The sequence below is a fragment of the Ptychodera flava genome, chromosome 18 (genome assembly GCF_041260155.1).
Source record: "Ptychodera flava strain L36383 chromosome 18, AS_Pfla_20210202, whole genome shotgun sequence".
NCBI lineage: Eukaryota > Metazoa > Hemichordata > Enteropneusta > Ptychoderidae > Ptychodera > Ptychodera flava.
The window spans coordinates 33,239,462-33,257,458 of NC_091945.1; the positions used below are offsets into that span (position 1 = coordinate 33,239,462).

Here is a 17,997-nt window from a genome sequence, read left to right on the forward strand (position 1 = left end):
GGTGCTAGTACTGGTCTAGAATCTACCCCGTTTTCAGGATGATGATTTTAGCCAAGAAACTACAGATAAAATCTTTGTGGACTAATTTATTTCAGATGAACAAATTGATTGATAAGTTGTTATGAACTTGACTTTGTAAATTTACGAAGCATAAGTGTATATCCATACATATATACTACAGAATTTGACAATTTTATCATTTCAGAAACACCTCTGAAAATCTCTGTAGAATGCTGGAATGACGTCGGTAAACTGTTGCTAAGGTTAATGCAGTACTACTGCATTCTTTCCAAGATTCTGCAAGTGTCAATAGCTGATGTGTGATGATAGCTACATTTTCTTGGAGAGAATTTCCCATAGGTGATTTGGAAACAGCTGTTGTTATTTTACAGTGTTTTGAGGAACTGTTTTTATGTCTGCTTAACTACAGGTCTTAACTTTAGGAGTTTGTACTGCTTTTTGTTGTTGTTCACATAAGGGACGATTCAGAATTTACTTCCAGGGGGAGGGTGGAGGATTTTCTATTTTCTCGGTGATTTTTTTCCATGGCCCCCCCCCCCTAGTAAATTATAGAAAAAATCTATGGCCCCCCTCATCTTTCCTGTTTTTTTTCCATGGCCCCCCCTAATATATACATGCATGCTTATACGGTACATTATAGACATATCTAGTCTAACAAGTTGCAGGAACTGTAGGGCCTAGTGGACATTAATCGATGATATAACAAATCATTTCAGGGTTATGTGACTATAAAAAGAATGATTTGCAGGGACTGCAAGTGGCACACTTTTGGAAAGGGTAGCAATAAACATATCTGGTTGTAAATTTCTGAAGAAAAGTTAATTACTAAATATGAATACTTTTTTCGTTATGTCTCACTGATACATATGATGCACACAAAGACAAGCAAAGATGTCAGTTAGAAATGGTGAACAGAAAATCAGAGGAGCAGATAATTGGCAAAGTGATATATATCTCTTGAAGTTAATGGTACATCTCATTTGCAGATATCCAGATATTTCTGGAAAGTGAGATGTACATGTACATGCACACGTTCAGCATACATTTTCATTTGATGATGCTGAATATTTGCAGACTCACGGTGAAAGTTTTAAACATTAGGAATTAAAATTGGTGAAAGCCAACTTGTTTTTAATTTCTCTTTTTTTTCTAATTTGGTTGTCATAAAACCAAGTTGCTGCCACTGAAAGCAACAATGCTGAGGAATATTTTAGAACATTTCTTGAACAAAACACCTTATCCAAAACATGAATTCACATGTTATTCTGCTCATTCCATTCACAATCCAATGTTCATATTAAAATGCAGATAACCCTGTGTAAGTCAAAATTCACATTTTGTCAGCAGTATTTTTCAAAATTGACAGAGCATTCATATTTCAAATTTTTTTTAACAAACTTTAATTTTAGAATAGTCATGATGTGCATGTTTTCAGATGACACGAAACAATACATGTTAATTGTTTTTTGGCCTTTTCTGCCAGCCGCCACTGTGAAATCTTTGATTATACATATCAGAATGAATGGGACACAAAAGTATTAGCATCAATACACAATGTGTAAGCCTATCCACATTTCTCCTAGCCTCATACACACTGAGATCACTTCTTGGACTACAGCAAATTTCTTGTGTACACAATATTTCAACAATCCGACACCATAGCATTGGTGCAGTGCCACATGATCTTCTGGATGCACATACAGGATTATTGGAAAATCAACCCTTTTGTAAATTTTTCACCATATATTTTTGACAGTAATACATAATATTTTTATTTTCAACATTAAAACCTATTCGTTGAAAAGCACCTTGAAGATGAGACGGCCATAAATTTATTTTCAAAAAAGTTTATAGTAGATGTAAGCACTGTAAAAAGTTATGTAGAACATTTAAAAAATTTAGAAAGGGTAAAATTGATGAGAATGAAACATAGAAAAAAGGAGCAGAAAAGAAGAGTAGCAGTAGCAGTAGTTTACTCAAAGGATGAAGTGGGTGTATATTTGGGGTAAAAAACCTCAATTTTTGTATGAATGATAAAAATTAATTTAAGTCGAAAACTAGACAGTATTTTCTGAAATGTAATATTTCACTTGAAAGGATAGTATTCATGTAGAAAAAAACAACTATTTTACTTGGCATTATCCATCTTCATTTTAAAATTGTAGGGGTTTAAAGACTGACACTCTAATAATTGATTAAAATCATGATCAGTAAAATTAAAATGCCTCTTATTAAAAATGTAAGAGCTTTATTGCCAAACTAAACCAATTGATAGTTGTTGTGTTATATAGCATTTAAAAAACATAATGTGAAATTTCAGAAAATTTGACCCAGCCGGAGTGGAGTTAAATTCGTTGGAAATTTTGAAATTGGGAGGCAAAAGAAGCCAAGAAATCAGGTGATTTGCATACATTTGCATAAATTAACTTCTTTATCATGCAACTTTCAACTGCTTTACAAGCTACAAGGTAAACCCAACCTTAAAAAGACATTTGCTGTAATTTTAGCATTTGTTCAATGTCATCTCTGTGTATCAGCATTTGTTTGTTATTCTATCACTACATAGAACACCCAATGCTGTATTTAGCAACATACCAGTGTGAACATAAATGACCATTGTTATTGTTGATAAATGAATTCTAGTCTGGACTTGATCTGAGATCTCTTTTCAACAAAAGCAACCCTGACTGTTCACTGTATGGTTTGTATTGACACGCTAAATACTGGACATTTCATAACGCTTCAGGGAGGAGAACAAGATACTGCAGTAGATGCATAAAACAAACCACTGTGAATATTACCGAATTTGGCAGCTAAAGGAGTTTAACTAAACATGTTGAGTTTATCTGTCACCCAGGTAGCTACGGTGCTCTTTTGTAGAGATCAGAAATTCTGGGCAAATATTGAATTGATGTTTTTTTTCCTTGGCCCCCCCTAAAAGATTGTGGTATTTTTGTCTGGCCCCCCCTAAATTTTCTTGGGAAAAATGGGTGGCCCCCCCTGAAAATCCTCCACCCCCCCCCCGAAAGTAAATTCTGAATCGTCCCTAACTTGAAATTTTGTTGATACAACAAATTGGTTTCAATAATATAATCTTTTCTATCTCAACTTGTACAACACTTCTCCTGATTTGCATTTTGCATTTATTGAGTCAGAATTCTCCTTAGGAAATTTTCACAATTGATGCAGACTGATTTTTCCTTCAGTAATCTGTGCATTTTTTTCATTATAATTAAAAATTATATCTTGCATATAACACTCACGCGATGGTATTCGTACACCACTAGAGGGCGCCATACCCCTGACACCCATCATGCATTCAAGAGTTCATGTGCACAATGAGCTTTTGATCTTTGTGTATCACTATGGTATGAATGCTAATGGATGGTATTCCAAACACTGAGAAAAGTGAACAAATTCTTACCCGGATGCAGCAAACATGAGGGTTGTCATTGACAACACCTGACTTTCAGGTATATCCAATGATAACCCTCAAGCTGTTCACTCAGGTTTGTCATCAAAATGAAGAAAATAATTTTCCACATGATTTTTATGTAGTTTTTACATTACCAATGCACGCCATTGTGGTATCTGTATTATTCAAACATTTTGCTAAAATTATAACTGATGCTAATTCACATATTTGTATGCTACCTTCACTTTGACAAATGCATGATTCACACCTGCAAACAACCATAACACAAGTATCACAGTGTTTTCCATAGCAGATATGATATACAAACAGTCACTACAACCAAAAAAATTAAAGGTTTGTTTCTCATCCTAGCTCTCCTACAAAACGATGCGGTGAAACTTTTTTTTTTTGAGTTCACAAAATCCATTTACCAACATACAAACAACAAACAAAACTGGATGGATTACAGGGTGTATAATTGGATGCACATCACATTATAAAATCACAACTAAAAGTGAAATTCACTAATTGAATGGAGGTCAAAACCCCTCCCCCTCCCTCCGCAAATGAATGAATTTTGCTTTTTGAACTTATGTGACAATCTGAGATAGTCCCTAATCTTTTCTCTTTTTGCCGTGATACCAAATGAGGGATCTAAAAATGACAGAAACATACTAGGACTGAAATAATACACAATGAAGCAATGGTGATAAGTTAACAAAATAATTGTGACATTTAATACTGTAAAACGATTGGCATCAAGAACTTCACATTTACTACTAAAGGGTCCATGAAATGGTTTTACATACAAAATTCAGGATCAAACCTCGTGATCCCTGAGCTCGATTACTTCCACAGTCAATTTTTGTTCACATTTGCTGCATAACAGACAAATAACACTGTAAAATTGTTACTTCATAAAAGTTTGACCAATCACCTTTTCACACTTTTCCAAAGATTGCTCAACCTTTAAGTGTGTATAAATAAAGTATTTCACACCTTCTGTGATAGTGACAATGAGACTTGGCAGCCATTTGTATGACATAGTGAGTTTGTTTTGAGGAGAACCATTTCAGTTTGGTTTATATTCTTCTATCCCTACTTTGAGTATAAATGGAGTCCACTACCTCAGCTGTGCAGTCCACTACCACTAGCCATGTCTTACCTGAAATTCGGCCTGGCAACAAAAAACGGTGGATCTGAATTGTCATCCATAAACTTGCCAATTTTGCTAGCCACGCTAACTTTTTGGTCAAAATACCAGAGTGAATACCTTCAATCAAGGATATATTTCAAGACAATAATTGAAATAATTGAAATATCACATGATCCCTCTTGCTGTCAAACCTGAATGTCTACAAATTAACATGGTAAAATGGGTATTTTAGGAATGATTGAATAACTAACTTTAACCCATTTTCTCTCAACTTTTACAAGTTGTTCTTTCCATTTGGCTATGTTTATCAGTTTGGTCAATCCATACCATTGAAAACGATGAGACACTACTGAACTGGCAGTGGAAAGTGTTCAAAAACTGATCCTAGTCAGGCAATTTATATAATACTACTTTACAAAATTATAGCTTTGATTTTGTCACCACATGTATTAATGGTCATCATCCCCCCAACTCTTGATATGAATGACTTAATGAACACTTCACATCAAATTGCAAAATGTCAGCATATTTGTTATAAAGTGAATCACTAGGCAAAATGCAACAATATTCCAAAATGTGCAGCTGCACAAACCAAAATATCATTGTGAAACTTGAGATCAGTACCAGTAAGTGCTGCATGATAGGAGCAGATCAGTGTCACTGACAGTGTTTATGGTTCTGTTGATATTCCTTTCATTTCAGTCCATCATGTGATCAGTATTGTATATCTTTCATTTGAAGGCAGAATGATACAAACATGCCCATTCATTTGCATAATTTATGGCAGAACTGTTATCTTTTTGGTAAGACTGGGTTTAGGAAAGAGGTATGTTTTCATGATGCTGTCCAGTTCTTCAAGAGCTAAGCCTGCATGTATTTTGGTAATCTCATCTCTGTCATGCTGTGCTGCATACTTCAATATACTGTACAGTTCCTTCATCACAGTTTTCAAGAACCTAAAACACAGGGCAGAGAAAGAGAAGATAGATTATTTCAATTACAAAGAAACATACTTTCTTTGACACCAAGTTTGTCAAATGTGAAAAGTTGAGTTCTGGTTTGATGTCCTCTGAACACAAACCTGATTCAATACATTAGTCTAGGTTAATCTCACATTTTACATTCACCATCTGTTTGTCTGTAGTGCTATGTACACAACTTTTAAGCGATCACACATCAAAGTAAAGGTTACTTGTGTCAATTTATTTCAGCACATCAACAAGGGCAACTGCATTATAAAGCACGGTTTTGTGTACTATGGTAAACATGATGATTATCTTTCACAAAATTGGCAAAAATTTCAGTTGATTATCTATGAAAAGCTAGCACATTGTACAATGAAAATTCAAATAGATGTTCTTGCCTCATCTGAACAACATCAAATTAATTCAATGTCTTAAAAGTAATTCTTACAGTGCCTTCACTTTCTTAGTTGCCATCATTATCCTGTACTTGTAAGTGATACAATTCTCAGTCTCATCTTCCTGTAGAAAGTTACTGAACCAATCAGAAGTGTCTAGCACATTAAATATGGATTTCTTTCTAGTATTTGGTGTGCTGATCATTATGCTTGGTTCTTCAAATGCATAAAATCTCTTTGTGTCCATACCTGAAGACTATCTTCCTGTAATGCACTAAGTAGCTGTCTGATGACATGAACTGCTGCTCTGCGTACTTCATTCTCACTCTCTGTCTTCACAATATCATGTATACAGCTTACAATCTGTGATGGGAAAATCAGAAAAAGTCAATAAAAAGGAGAAAAAAACTTTAATAAAACAAAATTCTATCGGGACTCTATTTGTGGATGAGTGATGCTGAAATTTCTGTTAATGTCTGTCTATACTCTAAAATGAAATATAATAGGTGTTTGCTGGGTATGGCGGAAAAAATGTTGTTTTTTTTTTAAACCAGGTGTACAATTAATTAAAGATAGGCGAATGACCAAATCTATATCTATGACATCATAAATATAAAATCAAAGATGGTGTCAACTCTACATATTGTCTCCTGGATTCAATACCTGTCAGGGGATCATTAGTTTCTTACAGAGGGGTGCATCTCAATTGGAATTTTTTTTATTTCCTTTCCATAACTTCAATTTCAGGGACTTGCATGCAACTACAAACAATTCAATACTTGACATCGCGTTGTTGCTTCACAATGACCACAGAAACATGCACATTATCATATTCATAGGTGTATCTCATCTGCACTGTCATAACATAGCAACTATTGTAGACTATGATCATTTACAAAACTAGTTCATATCAGAGAGTAAGATGACACACCTCATGAATAACCGGTGTGATGGCAGCCTTTATCACAAAACAGACTTCTGCCAGATTTGATAAACTGCTTGCTCTGATGCTTGGATCAGTGTCTTTGACACCAATTAACAGAGCTCCAATCAAGGGCTTCACATACGCTGGCAGCATTGCACCTGGAATATTGATCACCAAGATCGATGACTTGTATGTCAGTAAAAATGTGAGTAGCAAAGGAGACATGTACATGTAGCATTGCTGAAAGTGATCCATTATAAAGTCAATGAATTGCTAATTATTAACCTTTATATCATTTGTTTACAATAGTTGAGTTACCAGGATGAAAATTCACGATGAAATAAATTTGCCAGTTTAACTCATTGTGTTGGCATTCATTTATATGATTTGATGTGCTGCTATGGTTTACAATATTTCATAACTTTGTGCAATAAGATATGGTAAACATGATATAATTAAAAAATATTGAGTTTCTATTGACATTGCCATGCTTTTCAGCTGAGTCTCACAATGTTATTGGAAAACATATTTCTACATTTGTTGCAGTTAGCAGCTGCCGATTTTCAAGTTTTTCACTCACTAAATTTTCTAAATGATTGAAAATAGACTCATAATTTGCTCCTCTTTCTGCTGCTTGATACTAAAATTTGACATGACATTTTATGGATGAAAACTTACCAAGCACCCTTGATGATCTAACGAGAGCTTCTCCAATCTTCATCCTCATTTCAATATTCTCTGGGTGAGCCACAGTAGATGTAAACTGTTTGCATAGTATAGGTAACACAGTCTGCGCTGATATATCAACTAACGCAACCACACCTTGTATTGCTGACAGATACAGGTAGGCGTCGTCACTCTCAAGGTTTTCCTGAAACACTTTGAGCAGTTTGTCCTTTTCATCCAAAGCCTTGCTGTCTCTCATTGCCAGCAGTTTAGTCAGTGCTCTTATTGCATGTGCTCTGATTGGTATTGATGGATCACTTAGTTCTTTGTAGATCTCATCAAATTCAACAGTTTCATCACCAGTGTTGTCCATTTTGAGATCACTCAAGGTAGATGTAACACCTCTTTCAGAACTTCCATTCACTTCCTTTTCGTCCCTGTCAGATTTCTTCATTGTTTCATCTACTTTTGAGCTATTACTGACTCCCTTGGTTGATTTGCGTAATGTCTCATCGCGAAGGCTCTCAAGGTTGGGTGATACAGCATTGTGTGTTGCTAGGGTGATATGTAAATCAGCTGCCATCTGCCCAAGGAACGTATTTGGACAAACTTCTGAGAGCTTTTTCAAAACTGATGTCATCTTCTGAAATGCAATTTTTACATCAGATTCCATCTGTAAAAGAAAGAGTATTATACATGCTTGATAACTTCACAAGTGTGAGAAATATGAAATCGTAAATTTGAGATTCTTTACACCTGGTAGTTTTGACTCTTTGTCAAATTTCCAATATCTGTGACCATTTTGCCCTCGGCTGTTATTTCCCTTATGGGTCAAATCCGGAATTTAAAATGGAACATGGTACAAACAAACCCACACGTGCATAGAAGTAGGAGTATTTCCATATGCATTTGTACACATCGGTTTGTTTGTACTGGCATAACGTGATCTTTTGGGCTTACTGGGTCTGTGTAACAAAGCGCGTCCTTTTTATTCCAGAGTAGAACCATTCAGATGGGGAAAAGAAACTCTTGATATTCAGTACTTCACATTCAACACTGAAATATATGAGCAGATGAACTATAATCTTCATCCTTTTTTTGCATGGAAATTCATCTGTGTTGGTAGCTGACTACCGTCAATTAAACTTTTGAGCTAAACATCAGGGCTTGACAATTTTTTTTCCAGTTCACTTGTCCGTCGGACAAGTGGATTTTCAATTTCACTTGTCCTTTCAAAAATTTTACTTGTCCTCCATTTGTAATAATCAAGACCAAAATACTTGCGACAAATTCAGTAGCGGCTTTCAGGGCTTTCTTATTTTGGTAATTTTCGCCGATGTTGACGCCGATTTTTCTCAAAAGTTTACATTGAAGTGGGCCTGCGTACGGTCTGTGTGTTCCCGGCGTTATACGGCCTCCACCACAAGAGGCCGTAGGCCCTATAACGCCGGGAACACACAGACCTGTACGCAGGGCTAACATTGAATTTGAAGGTACATATCGTACATCGGCTTCCCGTGTTTGGCAAGCATAAATGCCGTCGTATAAAGATTGGTCAGTTTCTGTCGCTGGTCGTCGTCATTCTGTTCACGCATTGCGAGTGCATGCGATCGGATTGTTGGCAAGTGAAACCATATCGGGCTCAGCAGCGGGACCCACAAAATTTCCACAATCATTGTCCCGTCACGATCTCATCTGCGATGCGCCAAACAGTCCAAATGCGGTTGACTAAACTCGTGAGACCTTATCGATTCAACGCGAAACATGTCGTATCTGTCAAGAAAAGCATTTCGCTTGGTTTGGCCATGGAGGTAGTCTCTTCCTACCTCCATGGTTTGGCAATGGTGGGGTATTTGAGACACGACGTACAGAACATTTTGGAACCGTCATATTTCAACCAAGGCCACTATGCTTTCCAAATTCCATTTCGGTAGTCTACGGCGTTTTTCCTCATCATAACGCTTATGTAAAGATCTTTTGTCAGAAACATCGTTCTAATCATCACATTGAGTTGATTCTCAGACGATCCCACTCACGCTGGCCCTCGTGGCGCCGTCGTAAATCATCACAATGTCGTTTGTCAGAGTTACACAATGCCCATCGTCGTAAACTACGTGCCTCTTTACGGCAACAACTTCGCTTGATTTTTGCGTAGGTCTACGGAGCGGAAATTACGCTCTAGCTCGCGAAAATGCACAATGCCTTGTTTGCATTAGTGGAGATATTACCGTAAAATACTCATATTTACAGCGATCACTCCACAAACTATCTGCCAACAATGTTCGTCTACCTCGCGAGGCCGCATAAATGATTGTGAAGTACTGCACGGTCGATCGCCGATAAGCACTATGGCATTGGGTTTTGCAATTTTTACCTAATTTGTTGGGGCGGAGCAGTCAGCATACAACAAAGAAATGCTGTTTACGCCAAATTTTAAGCGACTTTTTAATTGGACGATGAAACAATATCATGTCGATCATCGAAAAATTGCAACATTGTGTGAATCGGCAAGTGAATCGCAGAAGAAAGTCACAATTGTATCTAAAAAGTCAGTGATTGGCATTTATTTTGTGTGAACTACAACGCAAATCGGGCGACACGTGCACAAACCGCAACTTAGGTTCGCGTTGATTGCGCCATGAGTTGTATAAACAACTTGTCCGGCGGGCGACCAGATTTTATTTTTGACTTGCCCGAACGTAAATTTCACTTGTCCCGGGCGTCGGGCGATAGGAATTGTCAAGCCCTGAACATGCTTGATTTTAGTCACTGAAATTTTTGGTTGTAGCACTACAACCTTCGGTAACCTTCTGCTGACGAAGGTTGTAGTGCTGCAACTGAAAATTTCAGTGACTAATAAAATCTAGCATGTTGAGATCAAAAGTTCAATTGACAGTTGAAATCTTCATCAATGACCTGAAGTTTTCTGCACACTGATGAGAGGGTCGCACCATCTAAAATTTGAATGTAGCACAGATTGTGTGAATTGCGATCCAGTAATACTGAGATGCAGTTTACTTGTAATGATATATTGTACCTTGTTGACAGACTGTTTCACAGAGTATAATGCCATGCAACTTCTCATATGATTCATAAATTTACATAAATGTAGCAATTACATCTCTCTTGAATCTTATGATAACTTTGAAGGAAGTATTTACCTTGTCTGAAGGTTGATAGAGCATTGCAACTAATCCCAATGTCATGGTCAATGTGTCTGCAATCAATGGATCTAACTGGTCACCACTTTGTTCACAGATCTCACACATTCTGAGTAATGTTGTTTCCGCAAATTCCAGGATGTGTAAAGTTTGATTCAGCATGGAAGTGCCAAGCACGTCACACATACTTGATATTAGTGATAAAACATTCATGGCATGATTGTAACTTTCGCTGAGTTGAGATAAATTGTCTTCAATTTCAAGAAGTGTCTTGCTCTCAGAAGTGTTGGTTGGTGTCTGTGGCGTCCAAAAGTCTTCTGCAAGAATTTTGGTCAGCTCCTGGAAAGTCGAATCAGATATGTCTTGATTTACAGTAAGTCATTCATGCATTGTGAAGAATATCAGCATGCTGTTATCATGTAAAGCTAATACAAATTGGACAGTACCTCATTCAATTAAAAATTGTTCAACAAACACATTTTTTGAATTCACATTGATGTAGAGGCAAAAACTACCAGTATTACTCAGACTATGTGATCTAATAGAATGTCAACTTTCAGGGCTTATTGGTATAACTAATGGCATTGAACATCTAGAATAACAAGACAAGCCTTACCCGCAAAATCTTGATGAAAAAATCTGCTGTTAAGGTTTCATTATTTATGACTTGAATAACTTCAACAACACAATCCATTTTGTTAGCCACACCAGTCCCATCATCATCATCATCATCATCATCATCATTATCATTACCGGCTGAATCTCTGTAGCATGAAATCATTAGATTAAATCATTACATTATTGTATATACATTGTACTTTTTCAAAAAAATATCACTTGTTACAGACTTTCATATCTGGAAAGTGTTTTAGGTATTTGTGAAATGGTTGTCAATTCACAATATTAATTAATTTGATTGAATTAATTTGATTGGTTGCTAAGGTACATGTACTAGGCAACAAAAAATGTTTAATAACACAATTGCAGTGTAAAATATGAATCTACTACAATGAACATTACTTTTTCTTGGGTAATTTCTGGATTGTATATAATACCAATAACCAGTCACTTTTCCCCGCACAAATAATTCATATGACCATCAAGATATCACAGTATGAAAAATTTTACAATATTATATTTTTCGTTGAGATCACAATAAAAAATGACTTACTTCTTAAAATCAGCTGTTACTATGGCAACACCACCATCTGCATCATTGATAAATTGGATATCTTCTCTCAATTTAGGCAGAACAGTTTCTGTTTTGGTCGGCAGTGCTAAGCCATACAGCAGCTCAACACTATCTAATGGCTTCTGGCTTTTGAAAAATACTGAAAGAATGTCTTTCAATATTGACCTGTTGAGGAAAAATTGCTTTTTGTAGATCACTGGACAGATTGAATATACGAGATTCATTCTGCATTTGGATTTTTCCATTTACTCAAGACTTAATGGTGTAATTCTATTAAGAGACAAAAACTGTATAATAGTATATATCTACTGTACACTTTATTAGATTTTGCTAGAAAATACAGTACACCAGTGTTCAAAGACACACACTGGCAAATGTAGATAGACATACATTGGCAAATGTACATAGACATACATTGGCAAATATTGGTAGACAAACACCAGTAAATGTACCCAGACATGCACTGGCAATTGTAATAATGGTAACAATTGTAGTATCTCTAGGTGCACATGTCTGTATTCAAAATATATATACAGTTATCCACATCCACTGATAAAGATAAAAATGCCAAAATAATACTTTGTAAATTTCTCTTGCCACACATCAACATAGCCAATGATAAAAGAATTCCAGTGGACCCAAAGTTAGTCAATTGTTTCTTTGTCTGGCAAACACCCCAAACATTGTCTTGCCTTGAACTATTGGAATGTCAATGTTGAGTAGAATGGCAAATTTGAAAAAGCTCCTACCATGAAGACATGCAATAATATTTTCTGCACAGAATAAACGGTCAAGACTCGTAATTCCCATCTCAAGACAATGAATTACTCAACAGGAAACATGTATTCTAAGAAATAAGCTTTTCCAATGTGTAGCTTTTTCCCTGTAAACATTTACCTGTTTAACACAAAGCATGCAAAATACCGGTAAATGTCTGCATTCTACTGACCTTAGAGGTGAGATTCCTTTGTTTGTATGGCAGTAGAGATGAAACAGTGGACATAAGATTGGTTGTAGTGTCACCCTCAGAGCAGAGTTTGGATCACCATTGTATGTGTAGAGATGACGCAAATCTTGTAAACACTGTGACAGCTCTCTTTCATCTACAAGCACTGCTACATTGCTGTCAAGTACAGCATCTGATACTGCGTTTGAACAGAAAGCAGTAGACAACAGAGGAATGATCAGAAACATGCTACAGTCTTTTTTTCGGAGGGGGGGGGGGGGTCAATGGTTGCATAAACATAAGTCGAACAATCTGGTGTTTAAATCTAAGAATAGTGAGCCATGAAGACAGCACTTTGATTTGGTTGCTTCAAAACACCCATGAACAATTTCTCCAAAAATTTTCTTCATCAGTTAGGCAATGCAGAGATAAAATCACACAAAATGAAGACCTCATAAGAAAACTGGAATTAACAACTTTTGAAATACTCATTGGTGACATATTCTCCTCTTTACAGAAAAAGCTACCACAGTTTTCGCAAAAGAAAAAATAATTATATGAAAGCCATTCTTATTAAGTCTGAGGGTCATGTTGCTGTTACTGTCAGACTTTCAAGCTGACAGTTACTAGTTGACGAGAATCCTACCTAGTTTGCCATTACCTCTCTTGCAAGGACTTTTTGCAGTCCAAATGGTGTTTCTGATGGACAAGGTATACTGTACTTGTCTGTGATCCAGAGGCTATGTGTATGCGGTGGTGTATATCTGCCTCAAAACTATCATTTGGTAATCATGTTGTATTGAATACAGGTATTCTCTAATACTTTCTATAGAACAGACATTCTTTATGCATGGATGCATGTACCAAGTCTAGAGTCAGTGTGTTAACTACAAAATGGTGATATTACTTGACACTAATGCTGGTAGATTCACATTTATATAGGAATGATTACATTGTGTGTACAGTAACAACTTACCAAGGCACTTGGACAGTGGATGTTGTAAAGGTTCTATCAGATATTGTTTTGCTAAGTCTGGATGTTGTGAATACATCGCTGTGATACAACTAGCAGCAACATGGTATGTAAATGACTTCAAAGACCCATCACATGAATGAAATAAATCCAATACCTGAAACAAATCAATAGATGTACGATAGGGTTGGATATTATAGTTGATTTACAGTCTCCAACACATCATACACATGGATACTCTTGTCTTTCAAAGGAATTTTGCGTAATCTTAGATAAGTGTAATCACTCTGCTTTTTGGCACAGAGAGTGTCAGTCTGGAAAACAATTCACAATCAGTGACTACTGTATGTTATGGCAGAAATTTTGACTTACTCATCATCATGACTTTCAAAGTTTACAAACTAAACTTTTTTTTTTTAAATCTGCCTAAACATATCCTTTGCTTGGCATTAGCTCAGAGCCTGTATGTGGAGTGATAGACAAAACCCAGTTGGTTATGGAGGCAAGAGGAACAGGATGGCAAAGTATGTTACTCTATATCTATGTCATCATCCATCATCTCACCGATATTACAACAGCAACATCAGTGAAACTGTAGGTAAGTTAACCGAATACTTCCTATTATTGCCTTCAAGTTTTCAGAATGGCTGGTGAATACAAATAAGGCATATTAGGAAGAATTACTTGATTTAACAAGTTCTGTGATTTGTTCAGCAGCAAACATGCAATTTAGCCCTGTCCTTCAGCTCACATGTAAATCTGCATAGCTCAATAAGTTTTAATGTACAATTGCCTAGCTTCCTCTTCAAGACTGTAGAGGGCAGCCTCAATCATGTATGGCACAGAATAAAGGTAACACAGCAGATATGTGGCCCAATACTGCTATTTGTGTGTTTTTTCCTTCTTTCCTGACAAAAATACTAAATAGGCCATCGATAAATCACATGAATGGAGTACCAAACCAACCTGTTTGCAGATAAGTTTGTAATAATCCTCGACAACAGATATCTTTTTGGGGCAATTGGCAATTAAACGTCCAAGTCCATCACATTTTTGCCAATCTTTTGCACTTGGTGAATCTATAAGGAAATACAAGATAACATGTATAATTAAGTTTCATATTTTCTATCATTCAACATGTGAATGAACATTGCAACAAAATTGATTTTTAAGAAGTGTAACAGGCCATGAAATTGAATTAAATTAAATTATATCTATTACACAAAAATGTTAAAGTTCTAACTTGTAATCCCATTGTTTTTCTTGAGGGTCTATCTATTTGCACTGGCATCTATTTGCACTGGCATATATACAAATTTATTTTAGAGAGTATTCAATTCTTTTCACATAAACACGTAGCACAGACAGGATTGATGACATGTTTGCAGCAAAGTTTCATAGTATTTGTGCTTTCAAGAAATATGTGTTGATTTGCTAACTGGGGTTGCTCAATTTGTGGGGGGTGGGGAGTGGATTGACAACTTTCCCTGAATGGAAGTTCTCTTCATTCATAAGCATTTGTGATATATAAAGATACGAGAAAATTAGGTAATACTATACATGAGGAGCAAGCTGATAACCCTGCATGAAAACATACATAAATGATCAGTGTTTTCTCTAGGTAGGTAATTTCTCTCACAATGGGGGAAAGTTGTCCCCTGCTTGAAAACTTAGGGGGGATTTGGTTCTGATGGAGGGGAACTATAATAAATTATGCATTTTTTAAGGGTATTAGCAAATTAAGGTTAAGGCATTTGTCAAATATAAGTAAAAGATAATACAGTTTCTTTCTTTTATCCATCAAGTAAATGTTCAGTTGAATAAATTAGAAGTCTACACAAATCATTCAAACTTCATTCATTTCAGTTCCAGCACAATTTTGTAATCTGGAGGCAAACTTTAGTTGATAGTCATAGACAGTAATCATGAAGTGGAATGCTACTATAAATACTCTGCGTAAATCATAATCTCAAACCTCATTGTAGAAGGGTGACATGTCAGTTGTGATTATTTTAACAGGAATTTTGACTAGATAGGGGGATTCTTGCAATCACATGTTCTTGAGAAAGCACTGCAATATATAGAAACCATGATCACAACCACATACAAACATCACAAAAAAATTGACTAAAACTTACCAGCAGAGGTTTGTAAAGTGCCCTTAACAATAGCCAGAACACCCTTTGGTTTCAACAGAATGTCAGATAGTATATTTCCACATACAACCTTCATCCATCTGGGGCTTCTAGGGCTTCCACCACTCTGAAGCAGCAGCAGTTCCTGAACCAACAATGGTTGGTAAATTTTTGATAACAGTTTACCAAGCTCCTGCTGACAGTACAACTTATCCTCTTCAGTAAACATTTTCACTTCTGAACCAGATTGCATTGATGTGGATTCCTGTTCTGTGCTGGATGACGATTTCTTCCGGGGTGCGTGGCATATTTGAAGAAAACTTGCCAGGAGGTCATTGAGGTGCTTTGTTAAAACAACTACGGACAGTGAAGTCACTTTTGTACATGAGAGCAATGCTTTGAGGCAATAGATCAGCTGTGAGTCACAGTCATATGCATACCTAGTCCTGTTTTCTATCAGTGCGGCAAACTTGGATCTTCTGTTAAGCGGTATTCCAACTCCGGGTATCAGATTTGGGCATATGCCAAGATAAACAATAAACTGCAGCAGTGATTCAACCATCTTCTGTATTCTGACACTCAATATATCATCTTTAGAAGTCTCTCCAACAAATCGTTTCAACACACACACTGAATACTGTGTGTATTTCCAGGCAATGTCTTCACAATCTTTTATTTTTTGCCAGTCATACTCTGTCTCAAATTCATGCAACAGCTCTGCAAAGTCAGTTTCTAACTTTTCATCAAACTCTGTCATCTTTGTAGCAAGTTGCTGCTGTAGCTGTGTTTGTGATGTGGTACTTGCTGCAAAGAAAGGACATAGGGATGTCAAATCATCAGAGAAGTTGCATCATTGACACACATTGCAAGGCTCTATTGAAGGGTCTACATTATCTAGGTATTCATGTTTCATTCTCCAACAGGTGTTGACAGCTTAGCAGTTTTTGTTATGTGCATTTTTGTGTGAAAAGTTATTCTCTTTACTGACAGAAATATGACAAGTCCTTGTGATGCAATAAATCCAAACTATCTAAACTTAGCAAATTTTGTAAGAATTTGTCATTCATTTTATTTACAAATGTAGGAATCAGTGACTGCAACAGGCTGGTGTTAATTAATATACTGCCTTTTTAGGTATTAATTGTATGTGAATGATCATATTCATATCCTTCATTTCGCATTGGAATTAGCCCTGTGTACAGGTCTGTGTGTTCCCGGCGATAACGCCGGGAACACACAGACCTGTACGCAGGGCTACATTGGAATAATCTCTGTTTTATTACACTATCTACACACATTACTCTATGAACTAAAATGTTGTCACAGTTCAGTTGTATTTGACAAATAAGTACTTTTTGCCAGCTGTATTTGGTTTTGCTTGTATGGGCAACATTCAAGAAGTGGTATGGCCACCGGAATACACAGCTAGACTGATGTCACCACTGAAGTCTCTGGTTGACTGGTGGTGTGCACACATTACGACACGTACATGTATATATGTCATAGCATGGAGCTATTCTCAGTAGCTCCATGATATGCATTCCGTTTCCAGTTCCTCAACTTGCTGCGATCACATGGCACAACTGTGACAATGCAGCTAAATATTTACCTTCTTGCATTGCTGTAACAGACTCATGATGAGATATTACAAGAGTCTGATGAGAAGACACACACTGCACCGTGCCATACGTACACAGTACGTACACTAAATAAAATGTTCTGCAGACTACTCCGCAGGTCAATTCAAACGCAAAAATGTCACAAATCAACGTCACCGCCACGCGCGCAAATACGAGAGGTAAAATATGCGCTCGCAAGTTACCTGTGGGCTTGGCCTCGGGTGATATTAGAATTGCCATAGCTCGCATTACATTCGACTCATCCATGATTGACACACAGTAATGCACACACTACACATTAATATCAAGACGAGAACAGACTTCCACAGTGTGTGCACGCCTGAGTGTGTATGGTGTGTAGTTTCGGTGGGGATTCCTGAATGTGCGCCCGCTTGAGTGAACGGAAGAACCTCTATGAAAGGTCATAG

The 17,997-nt window shown here is 36.6% G+C and overlaps 2 protein-coding genes across 2 annotated transcripts in view; both read right to left on the reverse strand.

The window, feature by feature from the left end:
• Positions 1-17,997, reverse strand: part of LOC139117439 (WD repeat domain phosphoinositide-interacting protein 4-like) — a 277,044-nt gene that overhangs the window by 90,329 nt on the left and 168,718 nt on the right. The gene's annotated exons all lie outside the window — the stretch shown is intronic.
• On the reverse strand, positions 4,147-17,966 carry LOC139117424 (transport and Golgi organization protein 6 homolog). Its single transcript, XM_070680532.1, has 12 exons — positions 17,773-17,966; positions 15,954-16,754; positions 14,782-14,894; positions 13,819-13,972; positions 12,846-13,041; positions 11,876-12,061; positions 11,321-11,468; positions 10,705-11,043; positions 7,556-8,216; positions 6,884-7,035; positions 6,202-6,315; positions 4,147-5,548 (listed from the first exon to the last, which is right to left on the reverse strand). Exons 1-12 carry the CDS (start codon positions 17,834-17,836, stop codon positions 5,489-5,491), a joined length of 2,988 nt encoding a protein of 995 aa, XP_070536633.1. The 5' UTR covers positions 17,837-17,966; the 3' UTR covers positions 4,147-5,488.